We start from the raw sequence: 16,311 nt of genomic DNA on the forward strand, positions 1-16,311 counted from the left end.
CTAAAACTGCCAGCCATCCCCAGTTCACAGGGCCCCACAGCTCTGGTTTTCAGTCCAGGGGGTTGCCCTAAAGTCCTTTCCCCACCGCTATCGGTCTGCGAGTCTGTGTCCGGTCCCCAGCGTGGGAGACTATCTATCACTCACCAGCAGTGTAGTATCCCAACAGCTCAGCTCCCTCCCCTTTCTGTTTATCCTCTGATATATGCCTGGGGAATCATGGCTCCCCACTTTGTACCTCAAAACCAACCGCCTGCAATATTCTGTTTGTAGAGATCCAGATCTATCTTCTTACATCTAAGGCTGATTTCATGGGTGTTCAGAGTGGTCTGGTAGATATCCAGCTCAATTCCGGGGACCAGTTGGGAATAGGTTCCCCTATTCCTCTGCCATCTTTTCCGGGTCCTCTATATCATATATATATCTTTAATATATATGTGTATATATATAATGGAATACTACTCAGCCATAAAAAACAATGAAATCTTGCCATCTGCAACAACATGGAGAGACCCTGAGGGTATTTTGCTAAGTTAAATAAGTTAGACAGAGAAAGACAAATACCTTATGATTTCACTTATATGTGGAATCTAAAAAACAAAAACAAATGAATAAACAAATCTCATAGACACAGAGAACAAATTGGTGGTGCCAGGGGGTAGGGGGCTTGGGGGTTGGGCAAAATAGGTGAAGAGGGTCAAAAGGTACAGTATTCTAGTTATAAAATCAGTAAGTCATGAGTATGTAATGCATTGCATGGTGACTACAGTCAATAATATTGTGTTGCATATTTAAAAGTTGTTAAGAGAATAAATCTTAAATGTTCTCATCACAAGAAGAAAACATTTTGTAATTTTGTATGGTGACAAATGGTAACTAGAGTTATTGTGATGATCATTTCTGGGTGTGTACAAATATCAATGTACACCTAAAATTATTATAAATTTAAAATCATATTAAAAATTAAAAATATATGCAGAACATAATAAAAAATTTAAATTTTTTAAAATTATATATATTTATTTATTTATTTATTTCAGGGATAGGAGGAGTTTCATAGTTGACACAGTTTTAGAGAAGTCCTGGAAAAGCAAGAGATGGAGGAATCAAAGTAATATTATAAAGCAAGGGTAGGTAAACTATGGCCAGATCTGGCCTGCCACCTGTTTTTGTAAATAAAGTTTTATTGGAACACAGGCATGCTCAGCCATCTACATGTTGTCTGTGACTGCTTTTATACCACTATAACAAGGTTGAGTTGTTGCAACACAGACAATATGGCCCTCAAAGCTTAAAATGTTTACTACCTGGTCCTTTCCAGAAAAAGTTTGCTGGCTCCTGGTATAAACATCCTCCAAAAAGGAGACCTTGAGACTCTGTATAAAGGCTAAAAAGAAAAAAAAAATAAAGGCTAAAAAGACTGAAAGAGAACCGTCACAGTCTATAAGTGAGAAAGAATCAAAAATCACAGAATGTTTAAAACAGTAAACACACAAGGAAGACTGATGAATTTTTGAGATTGTAGTATTCTTTTCTTTATTGAAGTGTAGTTGACATACAATGGTAGTTTCAGGTGTACAACATAGTGAATTAACATTTCTCTACATTATCATGTATAGAATGTGTTTATCATTACAGTAAATTTAGTTACCATCTGCCACCATACAATGTTATTACAATATTATTGACTATATTTCCTATGCTGTACTTTTCTTTTGAATTTGGGTGACAATGTGCTTAGTATAGGCAAAATGAGTGGTAGTTGTGTTCATACGAGTATGTGCTTGCTTGCCTGCTTCCTCCCATTAAAAAATATTTGCTGAGTGCCACTATAATCTATATACTGAGCTAGCTGGCTGGTGGGAATACCATGGAGAATAAGACTGACATATTCCCTGCCCATATAAAGCTTATAGTATATTGTATTTGACCTGGTACTACCCTACTAGCTATGTGACTTTGAGTTTATAGAACATCTTTTAGCCATTCTTTCCCCAACTTTATAAAGAGAATACTAATTCCTCTTTTGCAAGTTTGTCGTAAGAATTAAGTAAGATTTTATATATTTTTTTCCAAGTCATACAAAGAATATTTGAGTTCCAACTATGTGTTAAGCACTATTCCAGGTATTGGTGATACAGTAGTTAATAAAACATATTTAAAAAAAAATCTTGCCCTCATGGAAATTGCCTTTTAGTCCAATATATGAAAGTACCTAAAATGAAAAGTAGGCATTGGTAACTGTTCTTTTCGTTTTCCTGAATAAATAAAAGAAAAGCAATACTTATTCTTCAGTACTTATTTTAGCAGGGAGTACAATACTGGCTAAAACTTAATTACACAAATTTCCTTTTAATGGCTAGCACTTTTGACAACATAGATGAGATATTATTATCAATCATTTAGTACCTTAATAATTGCAATCAGAATAATTGTTAGGTTGGGTATCTCAAGATGTGAAAAACAACTAGTTCCAAATTAGTTTACTTCTCATTTCTTAAATGTGCCTCTTTGCCTTTTCTATGTTTTCCCTTGACCTAGAAAGTTTTCCACCACTCTGCCAAACAGAAGACTGGCCATACACTAAAGTCAAGTTGCAAAAGAAAATGTAATGTCAGAACTAAAGGGGTCTCTATAATCATTGTACTCAGAGACCCCATTTTATAGGTGGAAAAATCTTCAGGCCCGGGACAAAAAAGGACTTTCCTAAGCCCACACAGCTTGGAAGTGATACAGGTAGGACTAAACCAGCAGCTTCTGCTTACCAGTCAAGCATTCTTTCCTCTGTTTCTGGGATGTCTCACATTTGCTACCTTCTCTAGGAAGCCTTCCTGCACTTGAGGGAAATGTCTTCTTACACCCCAAAGTACATTCACGATTCTATCCTTTACCTTATCTTTTTCCTCTGCCAACTCTTCCTTTATGAACTGATCCACTTCCAAGGGTTTCACCTCTCCTGTATACAGGAGACTGCCAGATCACTCTGCCGAGCTTTATCTTGTTCCTAAGCTGCAAACTTTCATTCCAAAATGTGCATTACCCCTCACCCAGCCACCCTCCCTGATATCTCTATTTCTGTACATGGCATATTTCCCATCCCTGTAAGTCAAGCTCACAATGTAGAATCCTCTTCAATTCCCTCTTATATCCCAAACAGTCTTCAAAACCTTTCTGAGCTCCTTCTGCAGTGTTTCTATTATCCATCTCATCTGTCTCCTTTGCCTTCTTCTCGCTACTGCCAGGGACTCATTACCTCTTGTCTGGATGCCCTCCAACCCATTCTCTGCAATTCTGCCAAATGAATCTCCCTAAAGCACGTCTCTGTATTCATTTCAATCAGCAGTAATTGTGCTCCGGGTAAACCTCATGAGTTATGAGATCTTGATTCTGCTTAGCCTGGGTCATATCATTCCCTTTTTTAAAAAACAAAACAAAACAAGACAAAACCTAATTGCCTCTAGAATTAAGTCCAAAAACTTCATTCCAGCTTTGAAGAACCAGTATAGAAGGGTCTAAATGACTTTTTTTATCCTTATCTTTCTGAAACCCAAAGTGTTATGTATTAAGAGTTTATCTCTTCATTGGATGTACCCAAAGTTCAGCACAAGGTTCTCTACTCTTTTCACACTACACAGTCTGGGTAATTTTAATTTATTATCATGATTTTATTTAGCAAGTAAGACTTCTAAATCTCATTTCATCCCACACTACTTTCCCATATATCCCATTTCTTTCTGGACTTCCCCATTGAAATGCCCCTATGGTTATCTCAAAGTCTCCACGCATATATATTAAACTCATTAACCTCCGCCTCCAACACCTGATTCTCCTCCTGGGTACCTCTATGTAAGTAAATAGTTAACAGTGAGCTCAGTTTTTTAAACTACTCACTTCTGTATCTATTGATCAAGTCTTGGCAATTTTTACCTACTGACCATTTCTAAAATTTCTCCTCTCTTGTTTGTTCACTACAGTAGTCTCTCAACTAGTTTATCTATCTCCAGTCTTGCCATGTTCACTACTTCCTGAATTTATTCTCCACTCTGCAAACAGAGTCTTCTTTTTAAATGCAAATCTGGTCATGAAAACCTTACTCACCAAAACCTTCAAGGTTCCCTATTGTGTTCAGGATGAAGTCCAAACTCTTTAATTTGGTTGAACATGGCCCTTTAGAATATAATCCTTATTTATCACCACACAGGCTCGCACTGTATACTATAGCCATATGCAACTTCATGTAATTTCCCAACTATAGCATCATCTTTCTTTTTTTAATTTTTTGTTTAAAATCAGTTATGTAACACATACTGTATTATTAGTATCAGAGGTAGAATTTAGTGATTCATCGGTTGCATCACCCAGTTACCCTAGTCTCCCATCCACCTCCCCTCCAGCAACCCTCAGTTTGTTCTTTTAACTATAGAGTCTCTTTTAACTTTGCCTCCCCCTCTGTTTTTATCTTATTTTATTTTTCCTGCCCTTCCCCTATGTTCATCTATTTGTTTCTTAAATTCCACATATGAGTGAAATCATATGGTATTTGTCTTTCTCTGACTGACTTATTTCATTTAGCATAGTATCCTCTAGTTCCATCCATATTGTTGCAAATGGCAAGATTTCATTCTTTATGATGACTGAGTAATATATGTATATATATATATACACATAATATACATATATACACAATATGTATATATATATAATATACAGTAATATATGTATATATACATAATATACATAATATATATACATAATATACATATATATACATAATATGTATATATATAATATACATAATATATATAAATAATATATATACATAATATACATAATATACATATATACACACATATACCTCTGTGTGTGTGTGTATATATATATATACATATATATATATATCACATCTTCTTTATCCATTCATGGACATCTGGGCTCTTTCCATATTTTAACTATTGTGGACCTTGCTGCTGTAAACATTGGGGTGCATGTGCCCCTTCAAATAGTTACTTTTGTATCCGTTGGATAAATACCTAGTAGTGCAATTGCTGGGCCAGAGGGTAGTTCTATTTTTTAACTTTTTGAGAAATCTCCATACTGTTTTCCAGAGTGGCTGCACCAGTTTGCATTCCCACCAACAATAACATCATCTTTCATATCTCTGTGTCTTTTCACATTCCACTCCTTATTCCTGGAATGACCACTGCTCCCTCTTCTTTGCTTAGCTAACTCTTACTCAACATTCAAGAGCTGACCAAGGCTTTACCACTTCTAAGACTCTTTCTCTAGCTCTTTCATCCTTAGACTGCGTTAAGTTTTCCTCCCCTAAACAGCATCCTCTAATTTCTTCTATCTGGAACTGTCTATGCTATTGTAACAGTCTGTTACCCATCTGTTTTGCCCTGTAAATTTTGGTCAGTGTCCATGTGTTATTTATCCTTATATCTCTAGCATAGCCATCATAGTGCCGAACAGGGTTACAAGCTCAATATTCATTGAATAGCTAATTGAATTGAATGAATGTGTGCCAGGCAAAGGCAATCAGGGTTACTGGAGTGAGGATTAAAAGCTGAGAATACCAGGGGTGTTGGGTTGTCAGACTTCCAAATACTTGAAAATTGAGGTGGTAGGTTCAATAAAGGATATAAGTATGAGTCAAAGATGAGTCCAAAATTTCATGCTTAGTAGACTAGATGGAGTTGCAAGAACTAGCACTTACTGAGTGCCTATTAAGCACGGAGCATTTGACTCAGTATTTTGTATATGTTATGTCAGAAGGAAGGAAAATAATGAGTTTTGTTTTAGACACGTGGAGTTTTAAGTGTCTGTAAGACCTCTGAATAGAAATGTCCACAGGCAATTGTAACTGTAATTCTTTGGTACAGGAAAGAAACAAGGATTCAATAATTAGATTGGGAGTTATTTGGATAGATGGTAATTGCAACCATGGGGTGGGGGTAGGGGGAGGATCTTCCAAAAAGGGTAGTATAGAAGGAAGGAAAGAGGACTGGGACAAGAGCCTGGGGAGCATATATTTAAGAGCTAAACACAGGGAGAGGAATAATTCCTTCCTTCCTTCCTTCCTTCCTTCCTTCCTTCCTTCCTTCCTTCCTTCCTTCCTTCGACAAATATTTACCAGGGCCATACTCAGTGCTAGGTACTTTTGTAGGAACTGAGGATATAGCACTGAACAAAATAGTCTTTTCCCTCATGGAGCTGCTATTCTAGTGGAGATAGAGGAAGTTGACAATAATCACAAACAAGGAAACATATAATATTAGTTAGTGATGGGTGCTATAAAGAAAAAGCAATATAAGAGCATATAAAATGGCGAATATGGGTATGGTGGGGGTCTTCAGAGGGGCTTTCCCTGAACTGGCTAAAGGCCCCTCTGAGGATATTTGAAGTAAGAATTAAATGATGAGAGAGAGGTAGCCATATAAAGATCTGAGAGGAAGAGCATTCCAGACAGAAGGAAATCAAGTATAAAGGCCCTTAAATGGGAAAATACCTGATATATTCAAGGATCAGAAAGAAAGCTACTGACACTAGACGGTAGTAAGCAAAAAGAAGCATAAAAGCAGATGAAGAGGTAGTCAAGAACATAATCACAAAGGGCCTTATAAGCTCTGGTAAGAAGTTCAAATTTATTCTAATTGCAGAGGGAAGGTGTTCTAAGCAGCACAATGGTATGATTTGTTTTGGACTTGGAGATGAACACCCTGGTTGATGTATGGGGAATAGACTGTAGGGGGCGTAGAGGAAAGCAGGGAAATTTGTTAGAAGGCTAATTGAAATAATTCAAGCAAGAGGTGGTTATGGGTTAGGGCTTCGGTTTTAGTAGTGGAGATAGTGAAAAGTACTTGGATATGGGATTTGTTTTGAAGGACTTGTTAATGGATTGGGTGTGAGTTGGGAAGAGTTATGGTATGAAGTGGGTAGGCAAGGAATAAAAAGTTCCTTGGTTTGGGGCTGAATAACTGGATGGTGCCAGTTACTGAGGTGAGAAACACCAGAGAAGGAATAAATTTAATGAGTGTTGGGAGGAAGTAAGAAATACATAGCTTGCTTTTATACATGTAAAGTTTGAAATGTTCATTGGGCAGCTACATGCTAATGTTTAGTAAGAAGTTATAGCTGAGGGGTGCCTGAGTGGCTCAGTCAGTTAAGCATCTGACTCTTGATTTTGACTCTGGTCATGATCTCAGGGTCGTGAGATCAAGCCCCATGTCAGGCTTGGTGCGCAGCATGGATCCTGCTTAAGATTCTCTCTCTCCCTCTCCCTCTGCCCCTCCCACCTCTCTCTCTCTTACAGAAAATAAAATAAAAAAAGAAATTATAGCTGAGTCTAAAGTTCAGGAAATAATTCAATATTAAATATTGGAATTTTGGAGTCACCCTCTGTGAATTAAAACTTTGAAACTAGATGAAATGACTAATGGGTTAAATGTAGATGGCTAAGAGAGGTCCTTGGACGAAGCTCAGGATTTAGAGATAGGGCAGATAAGGAGCAGCCAGAAAAATAAACTGAGAAGTGACCAGTGTGGTAGGAGGAAAACGAAAACAGAGTGGTGTCGCACAGCCCAAGTGAAGAAACTGATTCAAGAAAAAGGGAGTAGTCAACTGTGTCAAATGTTGATGAGACAGTAATTCTGAGAATTGACTATTGATTTTGGCAACATGGAGGTCATTGGTAACCTTGACGATAAAATGTTGGAGACAAAAGCCTGAATGGATTGTTTCATGAAAGAATGGGAAGTAAAGAAGTGAAGACAGTAAGTCTTTTTAGGCATTTAGCTGTGAAGGGATAAAGAAAAGTGGAGTGTTAGCTGGAAGGTAATTGGGATCAAGAAAGGGATATTTTCTTTTAAACAATATATATTAATTATCTGACTGCTAATGGGATAACCCAGTAGTGAGGGAGAAATTGATGGTTTAGAAAAGAAGGGATAATTTTACCAGCAATTTCCTTGGGGAGGTCAGAGCAGATGTGGGGGATTGAACTTTGATTTTTTTAAAAAAGGATATTTTATATGTATTAAGAAGAGGTAAAACAAAGTACATTGGTGATGTACTAATGGAAAGATGAGGATGTTCTCAGTCCTTCTCTTTTTTAACCAAATGTAAGGGAAGCCATCAGCTGAGAGTGAGAGGAGAAAGGGGGTATAAAAGAGAAAAAAAGGACTGTAAGAGATGTAGGAGGGGACATATGGGAGAGTGGTGTCATGGAAACCAAGGGCAGAGGGAAGATGTCAAGAAGGAGCAGGACATTGATTAATACTGTTAAATGTTCCTGCATTCAAGTTGTATGAATATTGAAAAGAGGCTATTCGGTTTGCTAATTAGGTTGTTGGTTGACATTGGCAAAAGAGGCTTCATTAAAACAACTTCAGTGGAGGTTAAATGGGAGGTAAGGAACTGCATATGAACACAATAATCTTTAGAAAAGGAGGTGAGGCATAATTGAAGAGAAGGATTTATTTGTCTCCTTTATTAAACTGCAAATTCCTTGAGGAAGAGGAATATGTCAGATTCACATGGTTTACCTAGTGACTTGTACAGGGTATGACACTGCTAGTTTCCAATAAAAGTTGGGTATGTGAATAAATGAATTCTGCACTCAGATAGTCAACAAAATCTTCTAAGATGTGCTTTTGAGAAATTGGATCTGTTCTATCCTCAAAACAGATAGTTGGAGAAAAAATAGCTAAAGAGGTGTTTCTGTACCCTAGAGGAACAGAAGAATGGAAATGGCAAAGGAGGTAGTTCAAATGTAATCTGTGGTCTCTAGACACTCACAACACTGCCCAGTGTATAGGCAGAAACCTGGAAGATCTGACCCAAGAACTGTAAGAAATTACTGACCTTCCTCAACTTATGATGGGGTTATGTCTTCATAAACCCATCTTAAGTTGAAAATATTCTAAGTTGAAAATGCATTTAATAAACCTAACCTACCAAACATCATAGTTTAGCCCAGCCTAACTTAAACATGCTCAGAACACTTGCATTAGCCTACCGGTGGGCAAAATTATCTAACACAAAGCCTATTTTACAATAAAGTACTGAATAGCCTATAATTTATTGAATACTGTACTAAAAGTGAAAAAACAAAATAGTTTTATGGGCACAGAATGGTTGTAAGTGTATTGGTTTAATACCCTCATGATTTCATGGCTGACTGGGAACTGCTGCTCACTGCCACTGCCCGGCATCATGAAGAGTATTGTACTGTATATCGCTAACCCAGGAAAAGAAGAAAACTCAAAATTCAAAGTATGGTTTCTACAGAGTATGTATTGTGTTCATGCCATCATAAATTCAAAAAATAATAAGTTGAACCATTGTAAGTTGGGAACCATCTGTAGGTGGCATTCTCTGCATAGTGTAGAAAATATGGAGGTGGCTACATGGTGTGGTGGGGTTGCAGAGTTTCCTCTGCCAAAGTCACCCAATTGACTCTTTGAGATGGGAGGGAATTGGGTATGATAGCCATGTAGCTATATTTGAAGGGTATAAATACAACAACAAATGAAGATTTCATAGACTGGGAATCAGGGTAGATAAGAACATAATTAGACGAAATCAAGACAAGGGCTTTTTAGGCTGACTATCAGAGAAACCATCTTGACACTGAAAATTACTGGATTCTGGGCTAACCTTTGAGAGGAAATAGTGGAAACCCTGCCACTGAGTCATTTATAATTATTTACAATTAGGCAGGACAATGTAGTTGAAAAATAATGTGGCATAATACAAGGAGCGGTTTTGCTCAGTTCCCAGAGGGATGGACTGGATATGACCTAATAGCTTTTTCCTACACTAATTTGGTTGATTGTGTCAGAGAAAAGTCTGGTTGAACATTTTGTTTTCCCCCTGTTGAGTGAATCATACTTGCATTGACCACAAGGATATAAATTTGAGAATGCCCATTGATTAGGCAGATGACAGAATGTGGACTGGGAGGCCAACAGATTGGAGAAGACTCAAACTAACCCAAAAGTTGAAGGGTTGGTCAGAGTAAAACCCCCTAAAGATAGGACCTTGTGTTCTTCACCATTGATTTCAGGACATGACTCCAATATAGTACTTGATGAATAAACAGCTGATGAATGAATGAATGACACCTTGGGAAGAAAACTTAGAACACCAATATAAACCAAGCAGTGGACTGACAGGTTAAACATGTTCCTTAATACCTCTGAGTCAGTTTTCTCACCTTTTCAATAGGTTCTTCTGGGGACTAAATGAAAGCATATAGATAAGATACTTGAGATTTAACATCTTCGGAATTATTAGCTGTCTTTCCCCTTTATTTTTCCAGATCTAATCTCTACAGACAAGTCAGACTTTCTGTTTGACAGCATTGGGAAAAGAGAAGAATCATGCCTTTTCTCTTAAAATAGTAATACATATTAATGTTAAAACAGCTGAGGCTAACAGCTAACACCGCAGGCAATTTTAGAGCAACTTTTAAAAACAATAAACAGCTAAGGCGCTACTCTTTCACTTGGCTTTTTATCAATTCACCCAAATCTTAATGCAAACAAAATATAAAAGCTCTTTGGCAACATGTTCTCATCATTGGGATTCACTCAGTATCCAAAATACCCAGTCTGCCTCTCTCAGAGATTAACTGTAATTCACACTATGTTGGCTACAGATAAGCTGTTTCCCCAGCCTTAGCCATTGGAGCTAACCAGTGAGAAACTCCAAATTTACTTTTTCAACCTCCTTGCTTCCAGATTTCCTTCTATCATTTTTTTGTCCTTTCACACCACACAGAATTTACCAGGAAAAGAATAGCTTCATTAAAGAAATAAAAATCTCTTTTCTCTCTTTCCTTAAGCAGGAGGTATTTTCTATTTTTCTCTTTTGTATTTCTTTTCTTCCTTCCACTTTGCTGCTTTTTAAACTGGAGTTAGGAGACACCACTTTAATTTGAACACAATAACTGGACTTAATTAATATCTCAAGGTAGTTTACCTCCTTAAGCAACACTGTCTGACACTTTTTTCTCTGAAATGTTTTCTTCAAGGGCTTTTTTGAACAATATTTAAACACAGTTTTTGATCAGAGTTGAAGTGATCCTATCTATCATAATGGCTAAAGATGGGTGCAGAGAGTTTGGTGAGCAATCCAGGAAGTGCTATAAATGATTAATGGATAGAAAAGTCATCCAAGTGAAGGCTTTGTAAAAGAATCAAGATTATTCGATCCAGAGAAGAAAGTTTTCAGCCCCTTAGAAATAGCCACTTGCCATGGATGGTTTAAAAAACAAAAACAAAAATGCCAACTTAATTTATTTCACAGCAAATATAATGTTCATGGAGGATTTTTGCCTTGAAAAGTAAATAAGCTGTGTGTTGGATTCTTTATATATTTGTTTTATAAGACAGGAAGTAATGACTTAATAATTGCTTTTAAGTACTGAAATAATTTTTTATAGAAAAAAAGATCTGCTTTTCTACAGTACCATAATTGAGTCCATGGTCTCCCCTTATCCATCCCTTTTTCGCTGTCAACCCTAAGACTTCCCATCATCTACTTCATTTTTATTTTTTTTTAAATCTACTTTCCCATGCTGTCCAGACCAAAAAACACATTCTGTGATATACACAACAGGATGTCTGTTGTTTTTTCCCCCATTAAGGACAACACAAAAAGAAATGGCATCATTTGTAGCAGGGGGTATTTTAGCAAGGTCTTCTAGAGGACCTCCAAATCACTTTCTGTAGTCAGTGATAATTTACCAAAGAAAGCTATGGAATTTTCTTTACTGACCTCAGCAGATCCTTACCTCCCCAGAGATGCCATGCTGAGACTGAAGAGGAGAAGGGAGTTGGCAGCAATCTCTGAGAAATGGATGAACTACAGCCTTTTCATCCCTTTATTTTATTCAAGCCAGAGTTCTCTAAATGTTAATGCATTGAGGGGAATCTAAACTACTTTTGTGAAGACTGAATGGCAAGCAGTCAAGAAAAGAACATTGGACCTTGCTCCATCAATTTCTTTTTGTCCCTCACACATACACACACACCCAGCTTCTCAGTCTGTCCTTTCAATATGTAACATAATTTATTGCCATAGCTTCAACTACCTGAATACTGATGCTTCTCACATTTACATCTCTAGCCCAGAACAATTTTCTGAATACCAACCTCATATTTCCAGTTGTTCGAAGGACATTTTTGTCTAGAAACACAGCTTCTCAACCTCAACATGTCTTTTTTTTAAAGATTTTATTTATTTATTTAATTGACAGGGAGAGAGAGACAGCAAGAGAGGGAACACAAGCAGGGGGAGTGGGAGAGGGAGAAGCAGGCTTCCGGCCGAGCAGGGAGCCCGATGTGGGGCTCGATCCCAGGACCCTGGGATCATGACCTGAGCCGAAGGCAGACACTTAACAACTGAGCCACCCAGGTGCCCCAACATGTCTTGATATGTGCCCCCATTCCAAAAATAAGAACCCCCTTTCTTTCCTGATCCCAAACTCATTGAATAGTCCCAGTTCCCTAAAGTAGGACTTAGAGAAGCACCTTGATCCCTCCTTTATCTTAGCTACCCTTTTCATTTTTATCTAAGCAGTTAGCAAATCCTTTTGAATCTACCTCAAATATGTTTTCTTTCATATCTCATGGCTTTTAGCCCCTTTGAACATCTTAACCATTTCCTGAACACACAGTATCCTTTCACAATTCTTTGCCTTACAGATACTGATCTCTCTGCTTAGAATAGTCTCCCACTCCTTCTTTACCTAGTAAGCCCCTACTCAGTGATAAAGGGCCTTACTATATATTACAAGCCATTCCTCATTCCCCTAAGATAGCTCATGGGTCTCTCCTCTATGGACTTACCGTATCTCTTCATAACTATGAGTTTAGGCATCTCTTTTTCCTGCTAAACTATGAACTTGTTGAAGGCTGGGACAGCATTTTAATCATCTTAAAAGTTGTAGCACCTAACATGTAATAGTCTGTGGTAACAGTTAATAAAGAATGAATGATTTACCCTAAATCCAATTTATCAATGTTTCTTTTAATGGATCATGTTTTTGGTGTCAAGTTTAAGAACTGTTTGCATAATCCTAGATTCTAAAGATTTTCTCCTATTTTTTTTCTAAAACATGTGTAGTTTTATGTTTACATTAGATCCATGATCCATTTTGAGTTCTTTTTTTGTGTGAGACCTACAATGAGGTTCAATTCTAGGCCAGTAGTTGTCCAGTTGTTACAGCACCATTTGTTGAAAAGACTAGCTTTCCTCCATCGAATTTTTTTTGCAGCTTCATCAGAAATAAATTGAGCGTATCTGTTTGGGTCTATTTATGGACTTTCTATTTTGTTCCTAGTTCCTCCGCCTTTCTAGAATAATTGTGTCAATACATGCAAAAAATCTTGATGAGATTTTGATAGGAATTGCATTAAATCTGTATATGAATTTGGGGAGAATTGACATCTTTATTATGTTGAGTCTTCCAATCCACGAACACAGTGTGTCTCTCTATTTAGATCTTTGATTTATTTCATCAGCTTTGTTGTAGTTTTCAGCATACACATCCAATATCTGTTCTGTTAGATTTACACCTAAGTACTTCATCTACTTTGTAGCAATTGTAAATGTTATTTTTAAAAATTTGTTTCCATATATTCATTGTTACTGTATAGAAATGTGATTGCTTTTTGTGTGTTGATCTTGTATGCTTCAAATTTGCTGAACTTATGGGCTCTTAGAGTTTCTTTTGTTTGTTTGTTTTTGTTTTTAGATTCCTTGGGATTTTCTACATGTGTCATCTGCAAATAGGGACAGTTTTATTTCTTCCTTTCCAAGCTGAATGGTTTTTATTGCTTTTACTTACTTATAATACTGGCTATAAATTCCAGGGCTGTGTTGAATAAGAGCGTGAGAGGAGATATCATTTACTTGTTTCTGATCTTAGGGGAAAAGCATTCAGTCCTTCATTATCAAGTAAGTTGTTAGCAGTAGGATTTTTGTAGATGCTCTTTATCAAGTTGATGGAGTTCCCCTTTATTCCATGTATGCTGAGAGTTGTTATAATGACAGGATGTTGGACTTTATCAAATGTTTTTTCTGCATCACTGTATGATTGTATGAGTTTTCTTCTTTAGCCTGTTGATATGATATTACATTGACTGATTTTTTAAAGAACCAGGTTTACATCACAGGAATAAACCCTACTTGGCCGCATTATATAACTTTTTTTTATATATTGCTAAATTCTATTTCCTGATATTTTTTAAGGATTTTTAAATTAAATTTATCATTATCTGTGAGGTCTGTATTTTATATTTTATACTATCTTTGTCTGGTTTCTACATCAATGTAACACTAGCTTCATTAGATGAATTGAGAAGTGTTCCTTCCTTTTTGATTTTCTGGAAGATATTGTGTAGAATGGGTGTTAATTCTTTTTTCTTTAAGATTTTATTTATTTATTCATGAGAGACAGAGCGAGAGAGAGAGAAGCAGAGGGAGAAGCAGGCTCCCAAGGAGCAGGGACCCCGATGTGGGACTCGATCCCAGGACCCTGGGATCATGACCTGAGCCGAAGGCAGATGCTTAACCATCTGAGCCACCCAGGTGCCCAGGTGTTAATTCTTTAAGTATTTGGTAGAATTCTCCAGTAAAACCATCTGGCCTTGGGATTTCTTTTGCGATAATTTTCAATTGATAATTAAATTCCCCTAATAATTATAGGAGTATTCAAATGATCTATTCCATATTGGGTAAGCTGTGATAGTTTGTAGTTTTCAAGGAGTTGGTCCAATTCATCTAAATTGTCAAATTTATGTATATAAAATTATTCATAGGATTCCCTTATTGTCTTTTTGATATCCACAAAGCCTATATGATAGCCTCTGTTTCATTCCTGGTATTGGTAGTTTGTACCTTCTCTCTTTTTTTCTTTGTCCATCTTGCTAGAGGTTTTTCAATTTTATTAGCTTTTTCAAAGAATCAGCTTTTTTCCCATTGGTTTTCTCTATTTTTTTTCAATTTTATTCATTTTTACTTTTATCTTTACTGTATCTTGTCTTCTTGCTTTAGATTTCTTTGACCCTTCTTTTTCTTGCTTTTTGCCATGGGAACTTACATTATTGATTTGAGCCTTTTCTTCTTTTCAAATGCAAGCACTTGGTGCTATAAATTTTCCTCAACACTGTTTTAGCTGTATCTCACAAATTTTGATATGTTGTGTTTTCATTTTCATTTAGTTAATGAAGTTTGTGATTTCTCTAGAGAGTGACTATTTGATCTATAGATTACTTAGAACTATATAGTTTAGTTTCCATTTTTCCATAATAGAACTATTATTCTAATTTGATTTCATTGTGTTCATAAAATATACTTTGTATGATTTCAGTTCTTTTAAATCTGTTCACGTTTGTTTTATAGCCCAAGATATAATCTATCTTGGCATATGTTCCATGAGCACTTGAACATAATATGTATCTACTGCAGTTAGGAGAGGTATTCTATAATTGTAGATTAGATATTGTTGGTTGATGGTAATGTTGAATTCTTCTATATCCTTGCTTGTTTTCTGTCTAGTTATTCTATTAACTGTTAAGAGAGGAGTGTTGAAGTCTCCAAGTATAATTGTGGACTTGTGTATTTCTTCTTCCAGTTCTATCCGTTTTTGTTCATGTATTTTGCAGTTCTGTTGTTTGATACTTACAAATTTAGGATTGTTATGTCATCTTGGTGGATTGACCCTTTTATCATTTTTGCAGTGTTGCTCTCTTTCTCCAGTAATTTTCCTCACTCTGAAACCAGCATTACCTACTATTAAATAGCCATTCCTTCCTTGTTTTGATTAGTATTTACATGGTATGTTTTCCCATCCTTTTACTTTCAACCTGCCTTTATTGTTTTATTTGAAGTGAATTTCTTTCCACAGTATATAGTTGAGTCATGTGTTTTTATGCCCTCTGCCAGTCTCTGTATTTCAATTGATGTATCTAGACCATTTATATTTAATGTAATTATAGATATGTTAAGACTGAAATCTAACATTTTGTTTTCTCTTTGTACTTTTTTCTTTCATTTCTGTTTTCTTTTTTTCATGCCTTAATGTGGATCAAACATTGATTAGAATTCAATTTTTATTTACCTATTGTTTTTAGGTATATCTCTTCTTATTGATTTTTTAGTGGTAGCTATAGGTATTACATTATATATATACATAATCTATCTTAGTCTGTTGGTATTGTCATTTTATCAGTTTGGATTAAGTGTTGAAAATTTATCTTCCTTTACATCCATTTATTCTCCCTCATTTATAATAAAACTGCCTTC

General features: G+C 36.2%; 1 protein-coding gene across 2 annotated transcripts in view; it reads left to right on the forward strand.

Moving 5' to 3' along the window:
- SHROOM4 (shroom family member 4) overlaps nucleotides 1-16,311 on the forward strand; it is a 218,476-nt gene that overhangs the window by 132,329 nt on the left and 69,836 nt on the right. Inside the window, exon 3 of one of the 2 annotated variants that reach the window (XM_027608821.2) lies at nucleotides 1,038-1,127. The exons of the other annotated variant lie outside the window; for it this stretch is intronic. Within the exon in view, the coding sequence (XP_027464622.1) occupies nucleotides 1,038-1,127 (90 nt within the window). The remainder of the gene's footprint in view (nucleotides 1-1,037; nucleotides 1,128-16,311) is intronic. 2 annotated transcript variants of the gene reach the window in all.

Source organism: Zalophus californianus, chromosome X (genome assembly GCF_009762305.2).
Source record: "Zalophus californianus isolate mZalCal1 chromosome X, mZalCal1.pri.v2, whole genome shotgun sequence".
Classification (NCBI taxonomy): domain Eukaryota; kingdom Metazoa; phylum Chordata; class Mammalia; order Carnivora; family Otariidae; genus Zalophus; species Zalophus californianus.